The sequence below is a fragment of the Amblyomma americanum genome, chromosome 1 (assembly GCF_052857255.1).
Source record: "Amblyomma americanum isolate KBUSLIRL-KWMA chromosome 1, ASM5285725v1, whole genome shotgun sequence".
In the NCBI taxonomy this organism is placed as follows: Eukaryota; Metazoa; Arthropoda; class Arachnida; order Ixodida; family Ixodidae; genus Amblyomma; species Amblyomma americanum.
Window position 1 is genome coordinate 43,692,750 of NC_135497.1, and position 23,781 is coordinate 43,716,530.

Genomic DNA, 23,781 nt, shown 5'->3' on the forward strand with positions numbered 1-23,781 from the left:
CATTAATGAGTACAGGTGTTTTTTCCTACGGCTTATTATTTTTATTCCCCTAAGAAATTATTTCAGCACGTCATTGCCTCACCCTCTCCCTTTGTGCTTTTTACCATTATTTTGTTTTCTTTGCTGCACAAACCAGTTTATAGTGTAATATCTTGTTTTCCCTGAAACTGCTGTGGCAATTAGGAGCTTTTTTTTTAATTCTGCAGGCGTCTTTGAAATACTTAACTGGTGTGTGCTTGTGTGTGTGGTTTCTCATGCTTCTTTTGTATCTCTTTGTCACAGCTGTTTTCTTTCGCTGCTCATCATAGCAGCTATCCTGTGGAAGATCAAGCAGAAATACGACCTTTACAGAAGGCGACAGGTATTGCCTTTCTTTCACAGGTTGTTTCACTGTGCTATTTCAGTGGTGATTGCTGCATTGAAGGTTTCTAGTATAACAGTAAGAGCAGGTACTACTAGGCTGCATTCACATGCAAGTGTGCCTATTAAAGGGACAGTGAGGAAAACTCTTATCAAATTTTTTTTGTTAGCAAAATCTGATAGTTCGGCATTTCATGGCTTTGTTGCCGCTTGTCCGGGAGCGAAAGATGCATTTATTTCAAAGAAATTTGGATTCGAAGTTGAAAAAGTTTTTCCCGCCACTCCGATTCAAATTCGGGAACTCTTATGAAGTCACGGCGCACTTTTATGACGTCATAGGACGGAGTGATGTGAAACGTGACGTGACGTAAACGCAGACTCCATGATTTCTGGCGGCTAGCGGTGCAGTCTAGCAGCAGCCGAAATGAAAGCTACCGCCGCCGCATGTTGAAGGCATCTATCGGGGGTCGCTACCGTCGCTTCGTTTACATTTGCATCGGCGTCTTGCCAGCGTTACGATGGATCACGTTCCCGAACCCGCCGACGAAGATCTTGCAAAAACTCCGGCCTGCATTTCAGTGACCTCAGCCCCACAGAGCGTGCTATGCTTTTGAGGGAGCACGGTTAGGTTAGGCGCCGGCGGGTCGTTTCCCTATTCCGCCGTGAGCAGCTGTTGCAAATTATATATCATAACTCCAGTGCGGGGAGTCGCGAGGGGCCAGGACAACGTCGGCGCGTTGCGCCCATCGGAGGCTGGCCGGGGCCGTGGGGCCAACGGATTGTGATTCCTTGAACGGCGCGGTTGCACGGTGCAGCACGCAGCGTCGAGGTCTTCCACAGTTGCAAGGGCCAGGTTATTTTTTTTTTGCCACAGAAAAAACGGATGGGTGCTCAAGGGCAGTCGGGTTTAAAGTTAAAGTTGGCGGCTTGAAAGTAAAGGCGACGGACGACGCTTCAACGACTTTCGCACGTTTCCAGAGGTACGGGGTCTACTGGATCGGGCTCTCTCGCCCACTTGCATGTACCTTCAGATGTGTACTGTGAATGGATTAAATTAGCCGAGAGCTCGAAAAGAACAGCTCCGCCCAACTGCAGAAGCTATTGAATGACGAGTTGGAGTATAGCATAACGCAGAGTATAGCATACTCCGGCATAACGTGCTTGCGCGCTATGCCGGAGTATAAACGCGCCTTAACAAAGCCTGCGCACGTATTCGGTGGAGGCATCTATGGGAGCCACTGAATAAAAAAAAAACCTGTGCCTAGGCTCGGAATCAAACCAGAGCCTTTGGCGTTGGAGGCTGAGATGCTACCACTCCGCCACGACGGCTCAAGATTTAGCCACGGATAAAGGCGCATATAGTGAATGCACTCTTCTGATGCAGAAGTCTCCACGCTTTCGCTACTTATATACTGGCCTAACAGAGCTAGGCCATTAGCAATTTTCCTTAACTGCCTTGTACTTTGTCTCCCATCCCTAATAAACCACTTCCGTTAAGTAGTTTGAAGTTGACTGGCACTGCCGGGAATGTTTCGCCGGGCGAGCGTGCGAACACTCAAGTGCTCTTTATACTGCGAACTGCCTTGCACGGTGACCGACCATCGTGCCATCATAGTTTTTCATCGACCGTGGCGATCATCTGACCAGCCTCAACAGGCTCCTTCAAAGGTTAACTAGCCCTTGAAGCGGCACTTGGAGTTCCTCTGCTGTTCGGCGCTTGTAAATCAAGGCGCGTCAAAAACAAAACCGCAGGGCATGCAAAGCTTATAGATGCGAAGCGCCATAACAAATCGAAACTCTCCTGGCCGCCTGTGGCGCCGCCAATCATCGGTTTTCTTTGCTTCCAACATTCAGGTTGTCTTTTGTCTGTCTTCCTTGTGTGATAAAAGTGCACTATCGGTTTTAAAACAAACCTAACTTCAATATTGAACCACACAAACTTCCTTTGTCAGCCTCAGAGATTCGTGGTTCCGTGGAGTAAGGAAAATTCCTCCAAGGTGGCGTCTCTTGTCCTTTGACATCATCACGCTTGTACTTGCGAGATTGGCCTGTGGCGGCGATACCTGTATTTTGGTTCTTGCTATTTTCTACTTTACAAGAGCTTTGTTTTCAGTAAGAGTGGCATTTTTGTGATCAGGAGCTGGTATTCTATTGATACAAGCCAACTTCCATTTCTCCTGAGTGTCCCTTTAATTATTTCTCGAGTGTGTATCACGACATTAATGTATAATCATTGATGAACATGCACTTTGAGGGAACTATTAGGTAGACCCGTCAGTCATGCCTTTCACTCATACTGCTCGAGTGTAAAACCGAAACCTATTCTTTTCAGTTTATAGGCACTGTCTGCGTTTGATTGCAGCCTGCTAGTGCATTGCTGTTTGTGTTCTCTGTAGGCTACCTTTGCATGAAATGACCTTGCAAGCAATGCAGAATTGATGTTTCGGTTACTATTATTGTAGTAGTGCAGTGTAGAGCAACGAAATTCTGCTTGTCACCCTTGCATGCTTTCTTCATACTGCTTTGTATCTCTGCACGGCAAATTTGGTGGCCCAGTGCAGTGGTACACGTCTAGAGATTCTTGCCTTGCAAAACTGTAGCTACCTGCAGGCTAAGTGCACTTGAAGGGGGTTTCCATGAGTCATTCTGTCTAGCTCAGTAGCACTTGGCTGTGTGGCATAGCTTAGTTCTCATAAATATCGCTAGGAACTCTACAAGCAGCTAAAAAGGGTGACTTGTTAATGGAGTTGGTGCTTAAACTGATAAAACTTATAATAAACTTCTTGTACTTGAGGCAAGAGATACCCCGTGCCTCATGTATGAAGCACATAGTGCAAATGAAGCTTTATAAATATCTTTTCCATGTTGCTAGAATGAAAATCAAGTATTGATGAAAATCATATGTAGACATTACTTTTTACTTCATAGTCAAGTTTACTATTTTAGTTTAACTATTCTTTGAACTGTTCAAGATGGGTAAAAAAGTTCGGTTAGTTATAATATATCAAAGAAATTAAATGGTGCAACCCTTAACCCACTTTTTTTTTCGAGAATAGTACCAAAATCGACATTTAATACCTGTGCTTTCATCTGTCGGCAATCCAAGAAAATGCTCTGGACTAACCCAACTAATCTTCACCCAGGCACAGAGTGCCAGAAAACACAACAAGGTAGACTTGTCATGAGCCATAAATGACAGCCTAGTTATGACAAGCTCGTCCAAGGCCTAGGGGGTTATGTAGAGCTTCATTCTGTACTTTTTTTCTCCCTGAATTAAGTGTGTAAAGTCTTAGAAATGTCTTGAGTTTGTGAGCTTGTGTGCAGTGATAGCAACTGTACAATGGCAGCAAGCAGTAGTGAATGCTATGAAAATATCCTGTAAGGGAGTGACACCAGGCACAGAGCATTTAGAATATCTGCTGTTGCTTTGTACGTTTTCACTGCATATAACATTCTTGTTTAAGAGCAGGGAATGAAAACTTGTTGCCACTGCTGTTGCAAGGATTGTATTTTGTCAAGAGGTACTCCAAATAGTAACACTTACAGATTGAAGCTTGGGAATGCCCCATGGCTCATGCCTGTACTCGAATAATTGGTTAGGTTGCTACAAAATACCAACAACACTGCTGCCATTTTAATCTTCCTTTGGGTGTAAGTAGTTATTTTAACAATGTATCTTGCCACCTGGACTGCCCTGTGTGTACGTGCATTTCAACTAACGTGCAGTGCAGTAGTTTTTCAAATTTCAGGCATTCTAAACAAATGGAACAAAATAAGCATTTTGAGATCCTACATGTAGTAGTAACTATACCGTCTTTTTCATTGAGCCTGCTTAACTAATTCAGTGACCTAACAAGCCAACTTCTTCCATGTTGCCTTCTGGGGTAGCAGTCAGAAAGTTAAGCTTCATGAGTAACGGTCACCGAAGTTCTCCTACCCCCTACACCCATTTCCTGCCTCTGTTTATTTGTGGAAAACGGGAAAGCTTGTGAAATTTCAAAAATTATATGTGACAATGCATCTAGTGCACTTGACTGCATCGCGCTTATGGCACACTGTACTGGAATCTGATAAAAATGGGCTTTAGTCCTGCAGCATTCAAAATAGAGTCCTTCATTGCAGTTGGATCAGAGGTAGGCAACAGTAGCTGCATGCCGACTGTGTGTTCACAGGTTGCTGACACCACTTGCTAACACTTATTTCTGAGCTGGCCTGTTTTCATCAGATCAGTGTTAAGAGCAGTTGGCATGCTGTTGCATGGTGTTTTTGCATTTTATGCACTTTGCTTTCTTTTCTTTGTTATTTTTTGCTGGTAGAAAGGGGCAAGCTGACAGAAATTATGCAGGAACACCCCAGATAGACACTTCCTGCGATGCTCATCAAATTTATTGATGCTTGAGTGTTTGAGACAGGAACATATCCAGGTATCCCTTCCCGAAATTGTTGAAGTTGCACTCAACACCCCCCCCAAGCAGTGCTCTTGTTAGGCATGGGCCCTCCCCCCCACTTCCAGCTTCACACTATACAACTGCCTCGGGCTTCTCCCCCTCTCCCAAAAAAAATTTCTGGCTACGTGCCTGACTTGAGACAATATAGATAAAGTTAGTTAATCATTACTGCAGTGGTGGGAATGCTGCACCAGTTGCGCCAATGTACATCGTTGTATTAAATCTTCTACATGCTGCTAAAAATTATTAGTATTTGATGAAATCGCGGCAATACTATGCCAATATACTATTCCAGCAACCAAGAGCCATGGTGAATGTGAAGATGCTGGGGCTACCGCCCTATGTGCAAAGGCATGACTCTGGTTCCTCCTTCCGATGTGTGACAGAAATGATCAGCGGGATCCAACCCTGGCTGAGACATGGCTAAAAAATACAAGGGACAGCGTGTGTCCTGTCAATATCTTTTCGCTGTCCCTTGTGTTTTTTAGCGCCAATATCCATGTTTCAGCCAGTGAATCAAAAGCACCAACTAGCCCGTCTTTCTTCTTTTAATCATAATCCAACCCTGTCCCATTTCGCTTTCTATAGCCCCATATCATGTACGCACTGTTCGTACACGGTGTGTGCTCGTTTTGCACACCTGCTTCAACGGTGCTGCCAGCACCCTCCCAAAAGAACACTGCAAATGCACATGCAAATTAAGAATTGCTTTTAAGAAGCTCAAGTAGTGCAAAATTTGGGTCCCGCTATATTTATCGGGTTCTTTGTACAGCACCATCACGTGTCCCATAAGGTCAGTGTAAGACCACGAGAGAGGTTTCCACTAACCTCGCTCGCGCCCACTGTAACAGCGCCGTCAACATCCAAGTTTCCGTTTTGGTTGTAGAGTATGTATAAATAGGAGTTCTAAATAAATTGAGCCACTTCCAGTGATGAGATGGCATACGGTTACCACACTGCGCACGTGATCTCGAGCTTGTTGTTGCCCGACATCGTCCGCCGCACGAGCTTGCAAGAGTGAACCGTCACGAGGCAGGGCCATGTTGGACTCAAGGAACCTGTGCCATGCAGAGGAATGGCGTTGGCCTGGTTGCGCTCCTATGGCATCGTAATAACTGTGACAAATCAAAGTGGCTGCACTCATTTCGGAATGATCGCTTTGACCAGTGGCTTATTTATTCTTCCTGGCTTTTTCTAACCAAGTTCATTCATTCGGAGTATATTAGAGAGTACTAACATCATGACACAGGAGCGCAGTCGCTTGCCAATTTTTAAATCTCGCAGGCTTGAAGTTTTAAAATAGAAACAAGGCTGCAGTGATATTGACGAAAACAACTAAGATAGATGTTTCTCAACAGTCTTTGCGACTTTTGCGCAGAAAAAATTCCGGTAATGTTAAATGTACAAAATTTCACCCATGTTTGTGAAACAAAAAGTCAGTTTGCACACATTTAATAAAATGGGCAGACCTGGCCAAGATGACTGCATAACCCTGCACCTTTCAAATCTTGCAGAGCGTTGTCATTTTAATCTGTGACACAAGTTATTTGGAACACTCTGTATTCACATTTTTGCCTTTGTCACTATTGGCGTGCTGCTACTAAACACGAGGAACCTGCTCCAAAATGCTCTTTGCCGTTCCCAGCACTGTTATTGCCATGTCAGTTAAGTAGGCGCAGCGAAAAAAGGCCTATTAGGCACTATTGCATGTAACATCTAACATCATTAACTTTGTGTGTTTTTGACTTGAAGAAGTTTGACTTAATTTAGTGAGCTGTTACTCTCACATGCTCAATCACTCGCATGGTAAACCGGATGATTTTTCAACTGCAAATCAAGCATTAAGCAAACAAAATGCATGCCTTATAGGTAACGTGGTTTTACAATTTTATTTTGGAGATGTGATGTGTCTGTGTTTTGTTGCTTGCAGCAACTGTTTGTGGAAATGGAACAAATGGCGAGTCGTCCTTTTGCTGGGGTCACGCTTGAGTTGGACAGTGAGCCAGATGGGTCGAGCAAGCAGTTTCAGGACGGTATGAAGCAGGTGAGTCTTTAAGAAGCAAAAATTAATCATTGCAGCTCTTGCCTCTATTACTGTGAAAAAAAAATGTTTTTTGATGCATGTTTAAATAAAAATACAGTGCAAACAGGCGGTGGACAATGAAGAAAATGGACACCCAACACTTGTGGTGTCAGTTTCTTACATTGTCCGTCGTCTGCTTGCACTGCTTTTTTTTTCAAATATGCAGCACCAACCAGAAGGGATGTGCAAATATTCTAAACTTCGAATAGTTTGCAAATAGTATTTACTGTTCCATTTGCACCACGTTTCTGCTATTCGAACCTTTTTAAAATTCGGAAATTATGAATTTTTGTTCATCTTAACACGACAAAATATTGCGACAGTTTTAATGGCAGCATCTTGCACTTGTCTCATGAGTTAGCTTGCTCTTTCCTCATAAAATTGACTGCCTGGACGTGGCAGAAACCCGTGCATGGTAATCCTAGGTCTTGCATAATAGTTACGTTTTGCGTACCATGTGCCACGGGCCAACCATGCTCCCCTTCCTGTAATTCACTGCCGATGTAACTCCTCCAGCAAGGAGGTATCTGGCCACCTTACAGTGCTTCATGACAGCATCAATTAAGCTCCTTTGTCATGTGAGCACAAAGCTGAAACTGTGGTATTAGAATTTTTATTACCAAATGCAATTATTATTCAAATAATTGTCAACAAGTTATTAGTCTACAAAATAAAAACTTATTTCTCTTACTGCTACTTGATTCCTACTCCCTTATTTAATGCCTGGTAGGCCTTACAGGGGCAATAAGTTACGGTTTTTACTGCAACAGCATGCCTTGTGGCATAAATTGTAAAATATGGTTATGCTTATGATGGGTGAAAAAAAAAATGTTTGCAACATGTTTGCTGCTTTTCATTGCTGTGTTTTGCAGACAAGCATTTGTCTTTAGTTTGAACTACCTGTACTGATATCCGAAATTATTCGAGAATATTCGATTCGCAACCAATTCTTCTGGTTTGTATTTGCATTGCGACTTAAAATTTAATGCATGGCGGAAAATCTTCAAGTGCCGACCAATCGTTAAAAAGATGACGTTTCGGCCCCAGCTTACGGGGGCCTTGTTCACAATGAAAGAAAGACAGGAGTGAAGGTAAGTTATATAGGTTTCATGGTATGACGCAAGCAGCGGGAGTATATCGGGGGTAGATTGCCTTCGTTGCGATTAAGCTTGTTTGCCGTCGTCTGAATATAAAAAGATTCTAGGTAAAGCCTTGTCGTCTTGCTCTTTTCTTTTCCGATTATCTTCGAGCCGTCCCAGTCGATGTCATGGCCCTCGGAGATAGCATGATCAGCCAGTGCGTTTGTTGCCACGCGCTTGTTCTTGACATCATTGTGGTGCTGCTGCAATCTTTTCCGAAAATCACCTGTTTCACCGATATAGACATGCTCGCAATCAGCGCAGGGAACCCTATACACGATGCCCGGGAACTTCTCCTTCTTTACCTTGTCTTTCACTGTAACCAATGCGTGTCGCAGCTTCTGCGTGGGTACATGTGCGACGTCGACTTCGTACGACTGGAATATGCGGGATAAACTTTCACTTACTCCGGGGACGTAGGGTATCGGAATCCTTTTCTTCTTCTCTCGCTGGGGTTGCTGTGGCGGCGGGTGAGCTAGGCGATTCTCGGATTTTCGTATAAAAGAACTGGGATAGCCCGAAGCCATCAGGTCGCGGCGAACGGTGTCCAGATCTGTCTTTTTTCTCTTCCAGCGTTGAGCAGAGGTTCTCCGATCGGCGGACAAGCGAGGCAACAACGGACTTCTTGTGACAGGTCGGGTGTACGGAACTGAAGTTGAGGTACATGCCAGTGTGCGTGTCCTTCCTGAATACACTGAATGATATTCCAGGGGCGTCGCGTTTCACCAGAACGTCCAAAAAAGGCAGACGGCCATCTACTTCCTCTTCCGTGGTAAACTGTATGGCCGGTTCCATGCTGTTCAGGTGCAAAAGGAATGTACTCACAGCCGATTTCTTGATTATGCAGAAACAGTCGTCCACATAACGAAGAAAGACTTCCGGGCGCGGCGTGAAGTATGAAAGGGCGCGGGACTCCAGTGACTCCATTGTCAAGTTCGCAGCGGTCACAGAAATTGATGCTCCCATAGCCGTACCATGAAGCTGTTTATATATGCTCTCCTGGAACGTGAAATAGGTGTTTGACAAGCAGAACTGAAGAAGTCTGCTGAGGTCTGGAACTTCAATGGGTGTTCTTTCCGGTAGGGTTGCATCCGCCTGGAGCGCATGTGTGCAAACCTTCACGGCCAGGTCAGTGGGCACGCTCGTAAACAGTGACTTCACGTCAAATGACACCAAAATTTTGTCGTCCTCTACAACCATGTTGCGAACCTTTTCAATGAAGTCGTGTGAGTTGTGCACGTGCGTTTCGCTTTTACCAACCAAAGGGGAGATAACACGATGCAAATAGTTCGACAGCTCGTGAAGCGGGGAGCGGGTGAAATCGACGATTGGGCGCATTGGGTTGCCTTCTTTGTGGATCTTTGGCAGTCCATACAGAGTGGGAGCGGAACCATTGTGGCAGAGGAGGAAGTAGTAGAGGGACTTGTGTTGTGGCGGGACAAAGGAGAGGACATCAGCCAAAAGTTTCTGCAAGTCCCTTTGCACCTTTGAAGTGAAGTCCCGATTAAGTGGCATGTAGGTTCTCTCATCTTCCAGCATGCTCGTCATCTTGTTCACGTACTCTCGTTTGTCCAAGACGACCGTTGCGTTTCCCTTGTCCGCGGGCAGGATCACGATGTTCTCATTGCCGCGCAATCTTTTTAGTGCCTTTCTTTTTTCGGGCAAAAGAGGATCAAGTCCTTGATGCCGGTTCAGCTTGGACAGCACGCTGACAACACAGGTGCGTGCCTCGTCGCGACGGGATGGCTCCACATTCTTGACCGCAGTTTCCACGGCGCATACCATCTTTTTTATGTCCGGCTCTGGTCCCAAATTGAAATTGAGACCGAGGCTCAACACTGAGAGTTCAGCGTCGTCCAGTTTCTGTCTCCGCTCACGTCGGAGACAGAAAGAAGAGAAGAGAAAGCTTCAAAGGCTACTACCTCATCGCATGGACATTTCCAGAACTGCTAACGGCACCACTGTGCACAACCTTTCGTCACAGAAACTGGACGACGCTGAGCTCTCAGTGTTGAGCCTCAATCTCAATTTCAATTTGGGACCAGAGCCGGACATAAAAAAGGTGGTATGCGCTGTGGAAACTGCGGTCAAGAATGTGGAGCCGTCCCATCGCGACGAGGCACGCGCTCGTGTCGTCAGCGTGCTGTCCAAGCTGAACCGGCATCAAGGACTTGATCCTCTTTAGCCCGAAGAAAGAAAGGCACTAAAAAAATTGCGCGGCAATGAGAACATCGTGATCCTGCCCGCGGACAAGGGAGACGCAACGGTCGTCTTGGACAAACGAGAGTACGTGAACAAGATGACGAGCATGCTGGAAGATGAGAGAACCTACATGCCACTTAATCGGGACCCCACTTCAAAGGTGCAAAGGGACTTGCAGAAACTTTTGGCTGATGTCTTCTCCTTTGTCCCGCCACAACACAAGTCCCTCTACTACTTCCTCCTCTGCCACAATGGTTCCGCTCCCGCTCTGTATGGACTGCCAAAGATCCACAAAGAAGGCAACCCAATGCGCCCAATCGTCGATTTCACCCGCTCCCCGCTTCACAAGCTGTCGAACTATTTGCATCGTGTTATCTCCCCTTTGGTTGGTAAAATCGAAACGCACGTGCACAACTCACACGACTTCATTGAAAAGATTCGCAACATGGTTGTAGAGGACGACGAAATTTTGGTGTCATTTGACGTGAAGTCACTGTTTACGAGCGTGCCCACTGACCTGGCCGTGAAGGTTTGCACAGATGCGCTCCAGGCGGATGCAACCCTACCGGAATGAACAAGTTCCAGACCTCAGCAGAATTCTTCAGTTCTGCTTGTCAAACACCTATTTCACGTTCCAGGAGAGCATATATAAAAAGGTTCAAGGGGGGCTATGAGAGCATCAATTTCTGAGACCGCTGCGAACTTGACAATGGAGTCACTGGAGTCCCGCGCCCTTTCATGCTTCACGCCGCGCCCGAAAATCTTTCTTCGTTATGTGGACGACTGTTTCTGCATAATCAAGAAATCGGCTGAGTACATTCCTTTTGCACCTGAACAGCATGGAACCGGCCATACAGTTTACCACGGAAGGGGAAGTGGATGACCGTCTGCCTTTTTTGGACGTACTGGTGAAACGCGACGGCCCTGGAATATCATTCAGTGTATTCAGGAAGGACACGCACACTGGCATGTACCTCAACTTCAGTTCCGTACACCCGACCTGTCACAAGAAGTCCGTTGTTGCCTCGCTTGTCCGCCGATCGGAGAACCTCCGCTCTACGCTGAAAGAGAAAAAGACAGATCTGGATACCGTTCGCCGCGACCTGATGGCTTCGGGCTATACCAGTTCTTTTATACGAAAATCCGAGAATCGCCTAGCTCACCCGCCGCCACAGCAACCCCAGTGAGAGAAGAAGAAAAGGATTCCGATACCCTACGTCCCCGGAGTAAGTGAAAGTTTATCCTGCATATTCCAGTCGTACGAAGTCGACATCGCACATGTACCCACGCAGAAGCTGCGACACGCGTTGGTTACAGTGAAAGACAAGATAAAGGAGAAGTTCCCGGGCATCGTGCATAGGGTTCCCTGCGCTGATTGCGAGCATGTCTATATCGGTGAAAAAGGTGATTTTCGGAAAAGATTGCAGCAGCACCACAATGATGTCAAGAATAAGCGCGTGGCAACAAACGCACTGGCTGATCATGCTATCTCCGAGGGCCATGACATCGACTGGGACGGCTCGAAGATAATCGGAAAAGAAAAGAGCAAGACGACAAGGCTTTACCTAGAATCTTTTTATATTCAGACGACGGCAAACACGCTTAATCGCTACGAAGGCAATCTACCCCCGATATACTCCCGCTGCTTGCGTCATACCATGAAACCTATATAACTTACCTTCACTCCTGTCTTTCTTTCATTGTGAACAAGGCCCCCGTAAGCCGGGGCCGAAACGTCATCTTTTTAACGATTGGTCGGCGCTTGAAGATTTTCCGCCATGAACATACCCGACCAGACGGGTTTCCGTCAAACCCTGGATTTCAAAATTTAATGCACTTGAACCTGGACATATTGAACTCGAAGCAGATTGCAAAATGGTTTGATATGTCGATAATTTGATGTAAAAACCAGCAGTAAATAAGTTTATCTGTAAGCTAGAAACAAGAATTCATTGTATCCACCCGAGGAATGCACCCCTTGCAGCAGTGTGCCGCACACTGGCGTGCTGGCAGCGCACTGATCGCTAGGCCCAGCCTGCTTCGTATCGAAGCCGCAGCGGACGATTCTTCGAAACTATAGCCACTTCTTTCATAAGACGCCTAATCCTTTTACCAGTACACTACAATTGCTCATTAAAATTAAGGTGCAGTTTGTTTGCCCTGCACTCTCGGCATTGAAGCACGCAGGTGAAAGCCACCGCTAGGCTAGTTGGCTTCACCACAATGACAGCATTGTGGCGTGGAGAATGAGTACAAATGTCTGAAGACCGCCCTCAAGCACACCCCACATTTTCCTTTTCCCGCGATTTCACTGCACTACTGCTGCCAGAAGGTGTCCAAGGCCATGCAACTAGCAAGTCTTTACATGCGAAAAGTGATCGAAGAGGGCATAAAGAGAAGTGGCACTTGCAGGGGTGCGGCGCGCAATTTTATATATCGAATGACCGGCGAAATTGGAATTCGATATGCTGCCTGAGTTTCCTATAGGTTTACACAGGATTTTCTAGGAGGTAATCTGTGTGATATAGCCAATAATTTGAAGTATCCTAGTTCGATATATCCGGGCTGGACTGTATTCGCGTACCTCTATACATTGTACTGCTCCCTTTATTAAAGCATCATGCCCAAGAGATGAAATTGCTCAGTGCTGAACTGACCTAAGGGTTGAATGCACCATAGTAAATGTTGGCTGCGTATAAGCTCTAACAAAATTGGAAACTTATATGTGCCTAAGCTCTGCAAAGTAACTACAGATTTTACCCTGCCTAGTCTAGTGAAAACTTGACTGCCTTGTGGAATTAAAGGGACCAGCTTTACATCAGAATAAAATTGAAGGCTTTCTGCAGTTTGAAGTGGCTGTATTTTAAAGAAATCATTGTTGTGTGATACATCGTTTAGTGGAGTAGCCCTATACAACAGAATTCAACTGATATAATACTTTTGTAGCATATTCAACTGCACACATAGGGCTGGATGTGGTCAAGTGTATGCGCTGAATTTCTAGATTTAAAATTTGCTTGTCTTTGCTAAGAGAAAAGAGCACTTTTAAAAAAATGCTTATCTCAGCACTTCACTAAGGCTACAGTAGAGACGGGAACATTCTTTTTTATCACAAGACAAGGATCATCTCATCCTGTTTCTAGAGAATGGGACTGACAGAATCCAGAAAACTGTTGTATTCCTATTGCCCATTGACAGAATAAAAAATGACTGTCTGAACAGCTGTTGAGCAGTGTCAAATTGAGTTCCTGCAAACGTTTCCTCCAAATATTTTTTTCCGGTTAGTATTCCTTGCTTTTGCAAATGAAGAAATCTTGAAATAAAATTTCTCTGAAAATTGTCACATGGAATGTGATCCCAGTTCGCTGGGTGTTGAATTTGCCATGTTATGTGTTGATGCACTTTTCAGCAAGAATTACCACTGCAGTGGCATGCTGGCTGTATCTCTTTCAGGCACTTTGTACACAATTGTGTACGCAATGATCTCTCAGCTTTTTTTCAGTGTGTGCTGTTGCAGTGATTTCATTGTTTCAGGTGAATTTAGGATTCTTATCACAAATAAGGTGGTTTTTAACACCAAATAGCGAATGCAGTAAATATCGTTCACCGTATTTGTGCACACAGATTTTGTCACCAGTAATAACATCAAATTTTTTTTTCTTAATTTGAAGTGTAATGTGCGTCTTCGAAACAGAAATTGATACCATGGTCCTTCGGGTGACAGAATTCTGGGCATTTAGATTGTGCTATTTTAATAAATTATCGCCCTTTGTGCAAAATTTTGCACGTCTATAAAATATCAGACCTGTGAATTCTGTGCAGGAAAACTAATAAATTATCTTTCTTGTGGCCTAAATGTGATTTTTAAGTGGAAAAATACTTGTTTTTGATCGAAAGAAAAAAATGGTGCCTGAAAGGGTTATATTTGTTGGCAGATTTGATATCTAGTTATAGTGGCTTAACTTGCCTCACTGCTGATAGTGCCATGTCTTGATATTTTGCTGTTTACTCCAAGGCTCTGCAAGCTTGCACAGAAATACAAAATTCACTTTGACTTTCGTGTTGCTGCTGCTTGTAGCTCGGCATTGCAGTCGTGTGAGCATAAAATGGCACGTCAGCAGGGCTCTGCAACTCAGATGCACAGCCTGGACATATGCATTCGATCTTTCATTTGACCAGCAAGTGCAATGCCGCTGTGTGCAGGCGCAGGGACACCCAACACCCGTGGCACTGGAGCCATGTGCTAGTGGAAAAGCAGCTGTGCTTACGCTCATCGTACGCATGCCGACGGGAGGCCAGGAGCACACGGCCACAGGCCAGTCGGGCCTAGCCATTGCCAGTGCCTTGGTCTCTCTGGGGACTCTCTGCAAGAGCGACACCATCAAGGAGGATGGCAAGTCGGACTGCTGGAAGCCCTCATCCCACCCAGGGACCTGCATCTGAGTCGGCCACTGTGATATTTGCTCAGCGTGCCACCTTTGGTGGTGGCATCACCTTTGTATGGGCACTGTGCGTACCAGCCAAGCTCCCATTGGCTGCAAGGCGACACACACACAGTTGTGAATTGGGCGGGAAGGGAGTGGCTATTGCTTTGGAGCTTTACTGAATCAGCCTCTGCACTCTTCTCCCCGAGTGCTTGCTTGTCTGGCCAGCATGCACACATTGAGGATGTTTATTTTGACTGCACCAACTGTGTACCATTTGCGGGTACACCTGCTCGCAGTGTGAAGTTATATTTTCAAGATTTGATATGCAAAGGTTAATAGTTGTAAAATGTAGTGTGTAGCTGAAAATTATTATTTTAAAAAATATCTAAGGAAGTCTTTCCTTACTGTATGTTGTGGCCACTGGCAGTATAGCAGTCTTGTCCAAGGAACATGCTCATCATTGAGTGATTTTTCAGTTCTGGCCCTGGTGCAGAGTGCTTTTCCATCACGTTCCATCATTGAGAGTAGGTCTGTAGCATCGCTCAAAATAGCTATAACCAACATAAGACAGCGATCAAGTGTGAGGTCCAGGATCTAGCATCATGCATTGCGAGATAGTGATGCTGGCCATGCCTGGTCAACTTTGCTGGCATGGGGCACTTGGCCACAGCAGCACAAGCAGCCATGTCTGTAGCACTGAGGACTATGTCTGTTGCTTGCTTTCTCTGCACACTCTTGATAGTTCCTGCAAAAATTTCTGTTGAATTTGGCAGCATTTCCAAATACAGTATAATTTCAGTGACATGAATCTCGCGAGTCATGAAAAATATTTGTATCATCTGAAATGTCATTATTAGGGGTGTGCGAATATTGAAATTTTCGAATACGAATCGAATACGAATATGAAGAAAAAATGGCTTCGAATATCGAATATCTGCTCGGTACAAAAAAACTTTCAGAAAACGAACAAGCAAATGTTGTTGTCCTTATTTTTTTTTTTAAATAGTGTATGGTGTTTGCACCTTAAATAAACAAAACTAGACTGCCTCAGTACCATGTAAAAAAACATAATGTGCACAGAAATGTATACTACTTGATTAAACAGCATAACAGTATCCAAACTATAATGAGGTCATGGAAAACAAAATCCATAAAATGACAAGACTGGCAGCAAAAAAATAACATGTTGACTTCATTCAGAGTTCAAGGGACCGGAAGAAATGCCTGGTTCATCCAAAGGCTTCTGTTAATAAAATTGCCCCCCCCCCCCCCTTTCCGAAAAAAAAATCCTGCCGAAAATGCTGAAGATGCAGTAAGGCCTTATGAGGCGGCTGCATCGCGCTAACACCTGTAAGCCCGTGATGAGCCACCCGCTTTGGAGTGCTGGAAGAAGAACACAAATGCAAGCAAGGGGCCGGGGAACACACACTGGCGTCGGAGCGGCGAGGCGGTTTCTAAAAAGGAAAAGGAAATAAGCCGCGCGGAGCTGGGATTGGACTATCGGCGAATGCACGGGCCGACATTTGAAGTTGCCGCGGGGCAGCGGTGAAGCTCAGAAACCGAAACTACGCAGCCAAGCTATTTTTTTTGTCCTAGCGACAGAGGCCTTCCGATTGTTGCCACGCCTGCCGTTACGCCCGCTAAAGAGGTGTGCAGGTTACAATGCACCTTGCAATAGGCGAAATTTTGACGGGATCGCTTGCCCTGTTGTGACTACCGCGCCCCTTCAATAGGCTCCCGCGGAATTCTGCAAGTAGGATTTTCCGCATAGCGTAGTTTACAAAACGGAATGGCGGAAGTCATGTTCAGAGAGTTATGAAGGTGACAGGATGCATTCTTCGGATGTGGGCAGTAAATATGTAACGTATTACCGAAGGATTAAAAAAAAAAAGCGGGAATTCGCATTGCGATTGCTCGGAGCGGCCGTCGGCCATCTTGTTCGCAGCATGGGTGATATGTGGGAAAGCCCACTTGGGGAAAACTCACGAGGTGAAGCCTTGCGGCGTCGGGATGCGGTCGGTCTGCGTGATAAACGGCAGAGAAGAAAGCGGATAGGACCTCTTTATTGTTTGCCTGCAATTTTTAACTCGATTATCGGCTAATTTGCCCAGATATTGTGGTTTTGCCACGGTCGAATTTATGAAAGTATGCGCATTATACGATCGCTGGCGTGTATTCGGGAATTTTCGAATATTCGGAAACTCACGAATATCAATTTTCGAATACGAATCGAATATCAAACATATTCGATTCGTATTCGAAAATTCGAATATTCGCGCACCCCTAGTCATTATTATCCAAAATAAACAAAATCGCTATGCAGAAGCATGGGAAATGCATTCATGCGGACCTGTCTATGGCTGATGGGATTTATTTATGACCACGCGGCCTCAGCTCACTACCCACGGTGTGTACAGCGCGACTGGCTACTATGACATCGGTGATGTATAGGCCGTGCTCCCACGCTCACTCATGATGTCAGCAATGTGCAGGCTGTGTGCTGTCACCCATTGCTTGCGATGCGCACAGCGCAACTGCAGATCCCGACGTCAATGATGTACAAGCACGGCACTTAGTGCTGGAGGGTGTGGTCACGGCTGGAGAGTTCATATAATCTGTAGTGGCGTTGAAGAATATTCGGAACATCAGAAATTGCGCACATTGTACAGGAGCAGACAGGAGTAAATGGAGCGCGCCGCGCAAGAAAGAACTGCGGGTCAACGCCGCCTAGCTGAACCGGACGAAAGCTCTAAATCGCCACGCGCATGTGCACGTCCTCTACCGGCACGACCCTCTCATTGCTCCACTTGCCTCGCATTCGACCGACATCTATGTCATGCTGATGATGATCATGATCAGATAGTCGCTCCCTGTGTAGCTAGCGAGCATTTTGGAATGCACAGATTAGTGTCTTGATAAGGCAGACAGCGCGCGGACAGTGCTGTCATTAAGCCGCTTCGTGTGAGACAGCTGGAGGCGCGTTTACGCCGCAAATAACCCGCGCGTTTCGCACTTTTGCTGCCGGTGGGACTCATCTGCGTCTCGCTAGCAACCAAACGTGCTCAAAACACTCGGCGCACTGCCACAGCTTTGTGTGAATTTCCTACAGTTATCACTGATGGTTCGCCTCGGCCCTGCGAGGAGGCGACGCAGCGACGCGGCACCAGCGCATGCACCTTGCCTGTCTCCCGCGAAGCACACTGTCCCTATACTGGAACCTGCTGTTATCGCCACTGAGACAGCGCGCTGCATATCGCGCTGTCATGTGCGGAGCAGAACTCAGAGCTTGCATGCACCTTCAGATCTTGGGATGACTACAAGCGGCCGCTGTCTCACTCACGTGATTGCCGTGGCAGCGGTGCGTCACTGCTGCGTGCCGCACGTGCGAAATTTGGCATATAAGTACCCGTGTGCCTCCACTAATAAAAAAATGGAGCCACGACAGACACCAGCGAGCAATCTTAACTCTTCTGGTGCGAGCTATATTGCTTCACTGCTGCTGGTTACATATAGACATCGGTCTGTTTTACAATATAGGCATGGCAACCCAGCATCAGCGTTTAGCACCTTTGGAAGCAGTCACTATTCTTGCGACGGTGGATCGCGCTGCAAAAAGCGCCAAGAGAGGCAGTTTTGTCTAATTTTAAGCTGACCTCCTCGGCCAGGTTCCAATGAAGGCTAAACGTGCTGCGGGACAGACACACAGGGCGCATGCATTGCCGCTTAACCGATTCCTCGTAGGAATAAAGCGAAAATTAACGATAACTATATTAAAAGAACCCAAAACTGCGGCGATAGATCTAGTGTTTTGAGTAAATTTGGTCGATAGCGAGACGGAAATGAATCCCAGAGGCAACTAAGGTTCCAATGACGCGAGCTATTTGCGATGGAAACGTGCCTACTGCTGTGTCAGATGAAATGGCATAATAGTATAGTGTCGCCCCGCGGGCTGTCTGCGTCAAGGCAGCGGTCTGTGGGTTCCGAAATGACCGCTTGCTACAAAGGGCCCAACCATACGACCATAATCATCATCAGAGCGACACTGGCACCGGCCGAATGCGAGGCAAACGGAGCAATGTGAGGGTCGTGCCCGTAGGAGGCCTGCCCATGCGCGTGGCGATTCTGAGCTTTCCTCTGGTTCGGCTAGGCGGCGCTGACATGCAGTTTTTGCTTGTGCAGCACGCTCCGTTTGCTTCTGTCCGCGCCTGCACACAATGCACTCTGAACGTAGTAGTTTATGATTTCATATTATCCAGAAATTGGCATCAACCATGTTCGCATCACCGAGATTCTATTTTTAAAACTTCATTGATCCGTTTTTAAAAGATGCGGAAAAAAAATGTATTATTTGGGGAAACATATGATCTGAACCACCTGATTTTTAAAGCTTAAACTGTTGAATCAGGTACAGTAGCATTTATTCACAATTTCACTTCATGAAAAGGTTAGCATTTCTTGGCGCAAGGTCTGAACAGCTTCTTTTCTACTGTTCACAGAATTCAGTCTGCATTTGCATTGCCTTCTGTGCAGAAGGAACTTCACAGCACATTCGGTCTGCCGACGGTAAGCGGAAGTAGCCGAAATCTCTTCCGCATCATTTTCAGATGTTTAGCCCCCTTGCACCTATGTATCTGCCCACTTGTATCGTACCGCAAAGAAGCCGCTACGCCTCTCCTCTTCATGTTGCGTCACCACAGGAACAGCCCACTCGTATGTTAAAGCGCATCTGTGTGTGTGCGTGCATGCATTTCACTTTGAACGTAGGCACTACAGGCACCACAGTGGCTGCATTCCAGCTATCGTGTTGCGTGCCCCAATGCTCGGTCCACTAGTGTGTTAGCACATGTGCGGTTAGTCGCTGAACATATTATGCGACCAGAATATGTTTAAATTCTGAATGTAGTAGCCTGGAAAACAGTTACTCTCTGGGACATTCTTAATTCCCGCAATTTGGAATGTACATCCTTTGTTCGTAAAGTTTAGAGACTGATTTATTTTCTTCTCTAGAAATGATTCCCCAAAACAAATGTTGGTGTATATGTGTAGTGCCATCTTTTCGGGCTAACCTGAGCTATTTATGTTAATTGCTATGGAAGCTGCTAGATGGCACTACATGTAGAAAAATACGTTGTTACTAGTCGTCTGCGCTTTCTACTGTGAGTCAATGTGGAGAGATGAACGTCTACCTCGAACAGCATATAAGCATAAAATTTTGTGTGAAGCTTTGCAAGACAGCCAAACAGACGTATGAGCTCCTTCGTGACGCTTACAGCAGCAAGACATTATCATGGGCGCGAGTTTTCGATTGGCACAAGAGGTTCATTTCGGGGAGAACGCCGGTGGAAGACGACACAAGGCAGGGGCGCCGTTAAAACTCAAGGAAAGCAAGACCGCACCATTACAGTCCACGTGCTATCAGATGCTCTCAACATTAGTAAGACAACATGCCACCAAATTTTGTGTGACAACTTGGGGAAACGAAAGCTGAATGCCAGACTTGTGCCGCACTCTCCCACACAGGACCAGAAAGACACGCAGGCATCAGTGAGCGCTGATTTGCTCTCCGAGGCAGAGAAGGATGCTGCATTCGTCGGCAGCATCATTGCTGAAGACGAAACATGGTGTTTTCAATTTGATTTTCGAACAAAAAGGCAGAGCACCGAATGGCGGTCCACCAGCTCTCCGGTGTCGAGAAAGGTGCGGTGACAGAAGACCAAAGCAAAGAGGATGCTGACAGTTTTTTTCGATGCCAGAGGTGTCATACACCACGAGTTCGTCCCACAAGGGCAGACGGTGAATCAGGAGTTTTATATTCGCGTACTTCAACACATGCGTGATGCACTGCGACGCCGTCGCCCTGACTTATGGACATCTGGATAATGGAGCCTTTTCCACGATAATGCAAGGCCGCACACTGCTCTCAGTGTGAGAAAATTTCTCGCCAAACACATAATTACTGTACTTCCCCATCTGCCATACTCACCTGACCTCTCCCTATGCAATTTTTTCCTGTTTCCTCGTGTGAAGGGCGTCCTAAAAGGTCTCTGGATGGGGAGCGTGGAGGCCATTCAAGACGCCACGACAAAAGAACTGACAGCCCTGCCAAAAGAAGCGTTTTTTAACTGTTTCCAAGACCTCAAGAAGCGTTGGGAGCTGTGTATAAACTGCAAGGGAGACTATTTCGATGGGGTGCTGCACAAATGATTTCAATGATAAAAACATTTCTTGTAACGGACTCAGTCTCGGAACTATACGGACAAAGATTGTATGAACTGGGAACGTATCAATGAGGGTTTAATGTAAATAAAAGGCATGCATGAGTGCATTCAGGTACATGAAGCTGACTTCAAATTTTCACCAAAACTGGTTGCACCAGTGAACTAATGCAGACGATTGTTTCTTTTTTTTTGGGGGGGGGGGGGTTATATGGGGCTTTGCTGATCACTAATTACTTCTCACAGGCACTGTAGGCCAGACACTTTCTGCGAATTTATGTGCACTCAGTGAATTTATTTGGATTAGGTAGAGAGAGGATGTGGAGCAGGAGGAAGAAGAGGAAAGGCAGGGAGGAGGTAGAGGGAAATTGCTAAAAACTACAGCGAATGTTTACTACATTCGAATCGGAGCGAAAGCACGGATTTGTGATATACGTGGAAGATGACGGTGAGCAGGCAGTGCCGCGGGACGGAGCAGATGGAAGTTCATGAAGACGACGCTCTCCGATGCGCAGCGCGAGAACGTGGTGCAGTTTAACACGAGGCGTGTTGGCTAGCCTAGTGGTCTCGCTGAGCGGCCCTTAAAGGAGATATGTTCGCGCAGCCACGGGTTCGACTCCCGGTCATGGATGCTGTTTCAGTTTCTTTTTCTGTTTTTCATGGTTTGACCTCTAACTCAGCTGAAGGTCAAATTTGCATGGTCTGCAATTGAAGCCCGAGGTCCCTATGTGAAGCTTTCGCTTCAAAATCATTTGACGCTTGTAACACATGCAGTGTATTGGCTGTGTGGTTGCGCTTGTCTCATCCAGATACATGTTGTTCTGTGCGTTAAATTGAATTAATCAGCATGGGGTATCATCTGCTTTTCCCACTACAGCGCCTCTCCACTTCCAACAGTGGCAGTTCTTTTTTTTCAGGCAGCTTTGCTTCCCTGAAACTGGACATTTGTAAGAACCGTGGGGTGATTGTGCATTACCCATCAACACCCACAGCATTAATCGTCAAAAGGCGGAGGATGGCAGTTAATAGGCGCAAGCATTGGTGTGTTTTTAATGCATTATAGTTTACCTTTCAAACATTCTTTTGTGGACAGCTTCCTTAGATGGTGCCTTATAACTTCTCATGGGAGTAAAAGTAGGTGGAATTCTTAAAATGCACGAGTCAGACTTCCAAACGACAGTTCAGAGGAATACTAGCATTGTAATGAATGCCTGCTGTGCTTTTTAAGGTAAATATTTCTTGTCTAGTTTTTTCCACCTGAGGTATGGGATGGATCTGTATTGTCACTTGATGCATGTACAGTTGACAACAGAAAATTCAGATACCTGATTTTTCGGACATGCTTGATTACTCGGGACTTTTTGCAGCACCGCGATATGGCCCATGGAGCCAATGTATAAGAGCGCCTGAAATTTCGGACGTGCTGCAATGGAGCTGCTCGATTTTTCGGACCTCGTTAGCATTTGGCACCAGTATCAAAGCCGGCATATAATGTGTACAGTGGAACTTCATTAATTCATACTGCAGGAGAGATCGAAAACTTTATCAAACAAATTGAAATTAAAGCTTAAAGAGAGTCTCTTAAATTGCGATGCTGAAATTATGCGCGAGTCGAAACATTTCGCCCGCGTGGTTTCGAATTCGTACTGTTCTTGAACGTCTTCCGCTGCACTAACTTGAACAGTAGAGTTCACTGAACTTATCTGTGCCGAGTCTTTCGTCCCGAACATGGGAAGAGGTAGCAGCGAATCGCATGGGAGTTATACGGCTTCACGCATAGACGGCGAGTGCGGAAGGAAATACTAGTGCATTTCTAAGCGAGGTCATCGTACTCATGGCAAAATGCACTGCATCTGAACTTTCAGCTTTCTATCATAAAACCGTAAATAACTGGTGTCAAGCAAGACGCCTCTCATTATATGCAAGCCACTCTGCAGAATGCATATCGCTGGGTGCGATGCCGATTTTGGCTCTAGTCTTTATATGACAAAAGCCAACTCTGATGGGGCACTTGCTTCGGCCGTTTCTTGGTTCTTGTTCCGGGCCCATCGTACTGCGGGCGCAGCACAGTTCCCGCAGGGATATGTTCGCTTTCCCGTCTAGACTTTGCCCCAACCCGTGCGCTCATCAGCAGCCAGGCCGAGCTCGTGAAAGTGGTCGCCGCCCGTCATCTGTGCTCATGACGCGCTGCGCAATTTAGTCATGAGGAGCTTCAGAATGTGTGCAATAGAACCGAACCCCTTCCTCCAGCATATTGGCAATAAATTCGTGTTTTTTTTAGTGAAACTTGATTTTCCGGATCTCCCAATTTTTCTATTGTTTTTGTGGTCCCCAGAAAGTCCGAAAAATCGGTCGTTGACTATTCAAATTGTGTGGTACATTTTGGCTTTACTCTGTTTCCTTGAACCTGGGTCTCAGGCCTTTGGCCTCACTATAAAATTTGCAAGCAGAGTCTTAAATCATCTGTGACACTGCAAGCCGGTGGGCCCTCACGTGGTGCAGTTTGCGTGGCAATAACATATAGCCCTACTTTTGCAAGATTGTGTGTGGTATGCCTATGTTGGCCAGAGGAGGGCTGGAGGGAAGCTAAAACCTGTGCTCCTTTATCCCTTGCCCGGTGTGTTGGAAATGTGTCTGAGCATTGGTTCTTGCTGGGAGATGGGACTGTCAAAGAATGGATCTCTGGGTCCTACTTGCTTGCTAGCCGGTTCTGTTTCAATTTTGTTCTTCCCTCTCAGACTCATTGGTTGGCCCTCTCTGCACAGTTTCTCATTTCAGGGGACATATCAGTGCAACTGTGTTGTCAGGTTAACGGTTTTTAGCAACACGCGGTGGTGTGCCACAATGTTTTGATGCTGTAGCTTTCGTTTTGCAGATGTCATTTTAAAAGAGCGGTGTATTTATTTT

The 23,781-nt window shown here is 45.9% G+C and overlaps 1 protein-coding gene across 1 annotated transcript in view; it reads left to right on the forward strand.

The window, feature by feature from the left end:
* The window catches only part of LOC144128867 (attractin-like protein 1), an 82,159-nt gene extending 61,138 nt beyond the window's left edge, over positions 1-21,021 (forward strand). Inside the window, exons 15-17 of the mRNA XM_077662677.1 lie at positions 283-361; positions 6,739-6,852; positions 14,436-21,021. Coding sequence (XP_077518803.1) covers positions 283-361; positions 6,739-6,852; positions 14,436-14,675 — 433 coding nt within the window. The 3' untranslated portion in view covers positions 14,676-21,021. The remainder of the gene's footprint in view (positions 1-282; positions 362-6,738; positions 6,853-14,435) is intronic.
* Positions 21,022-23,781: the final 2,760 nt, after the last annotated feature.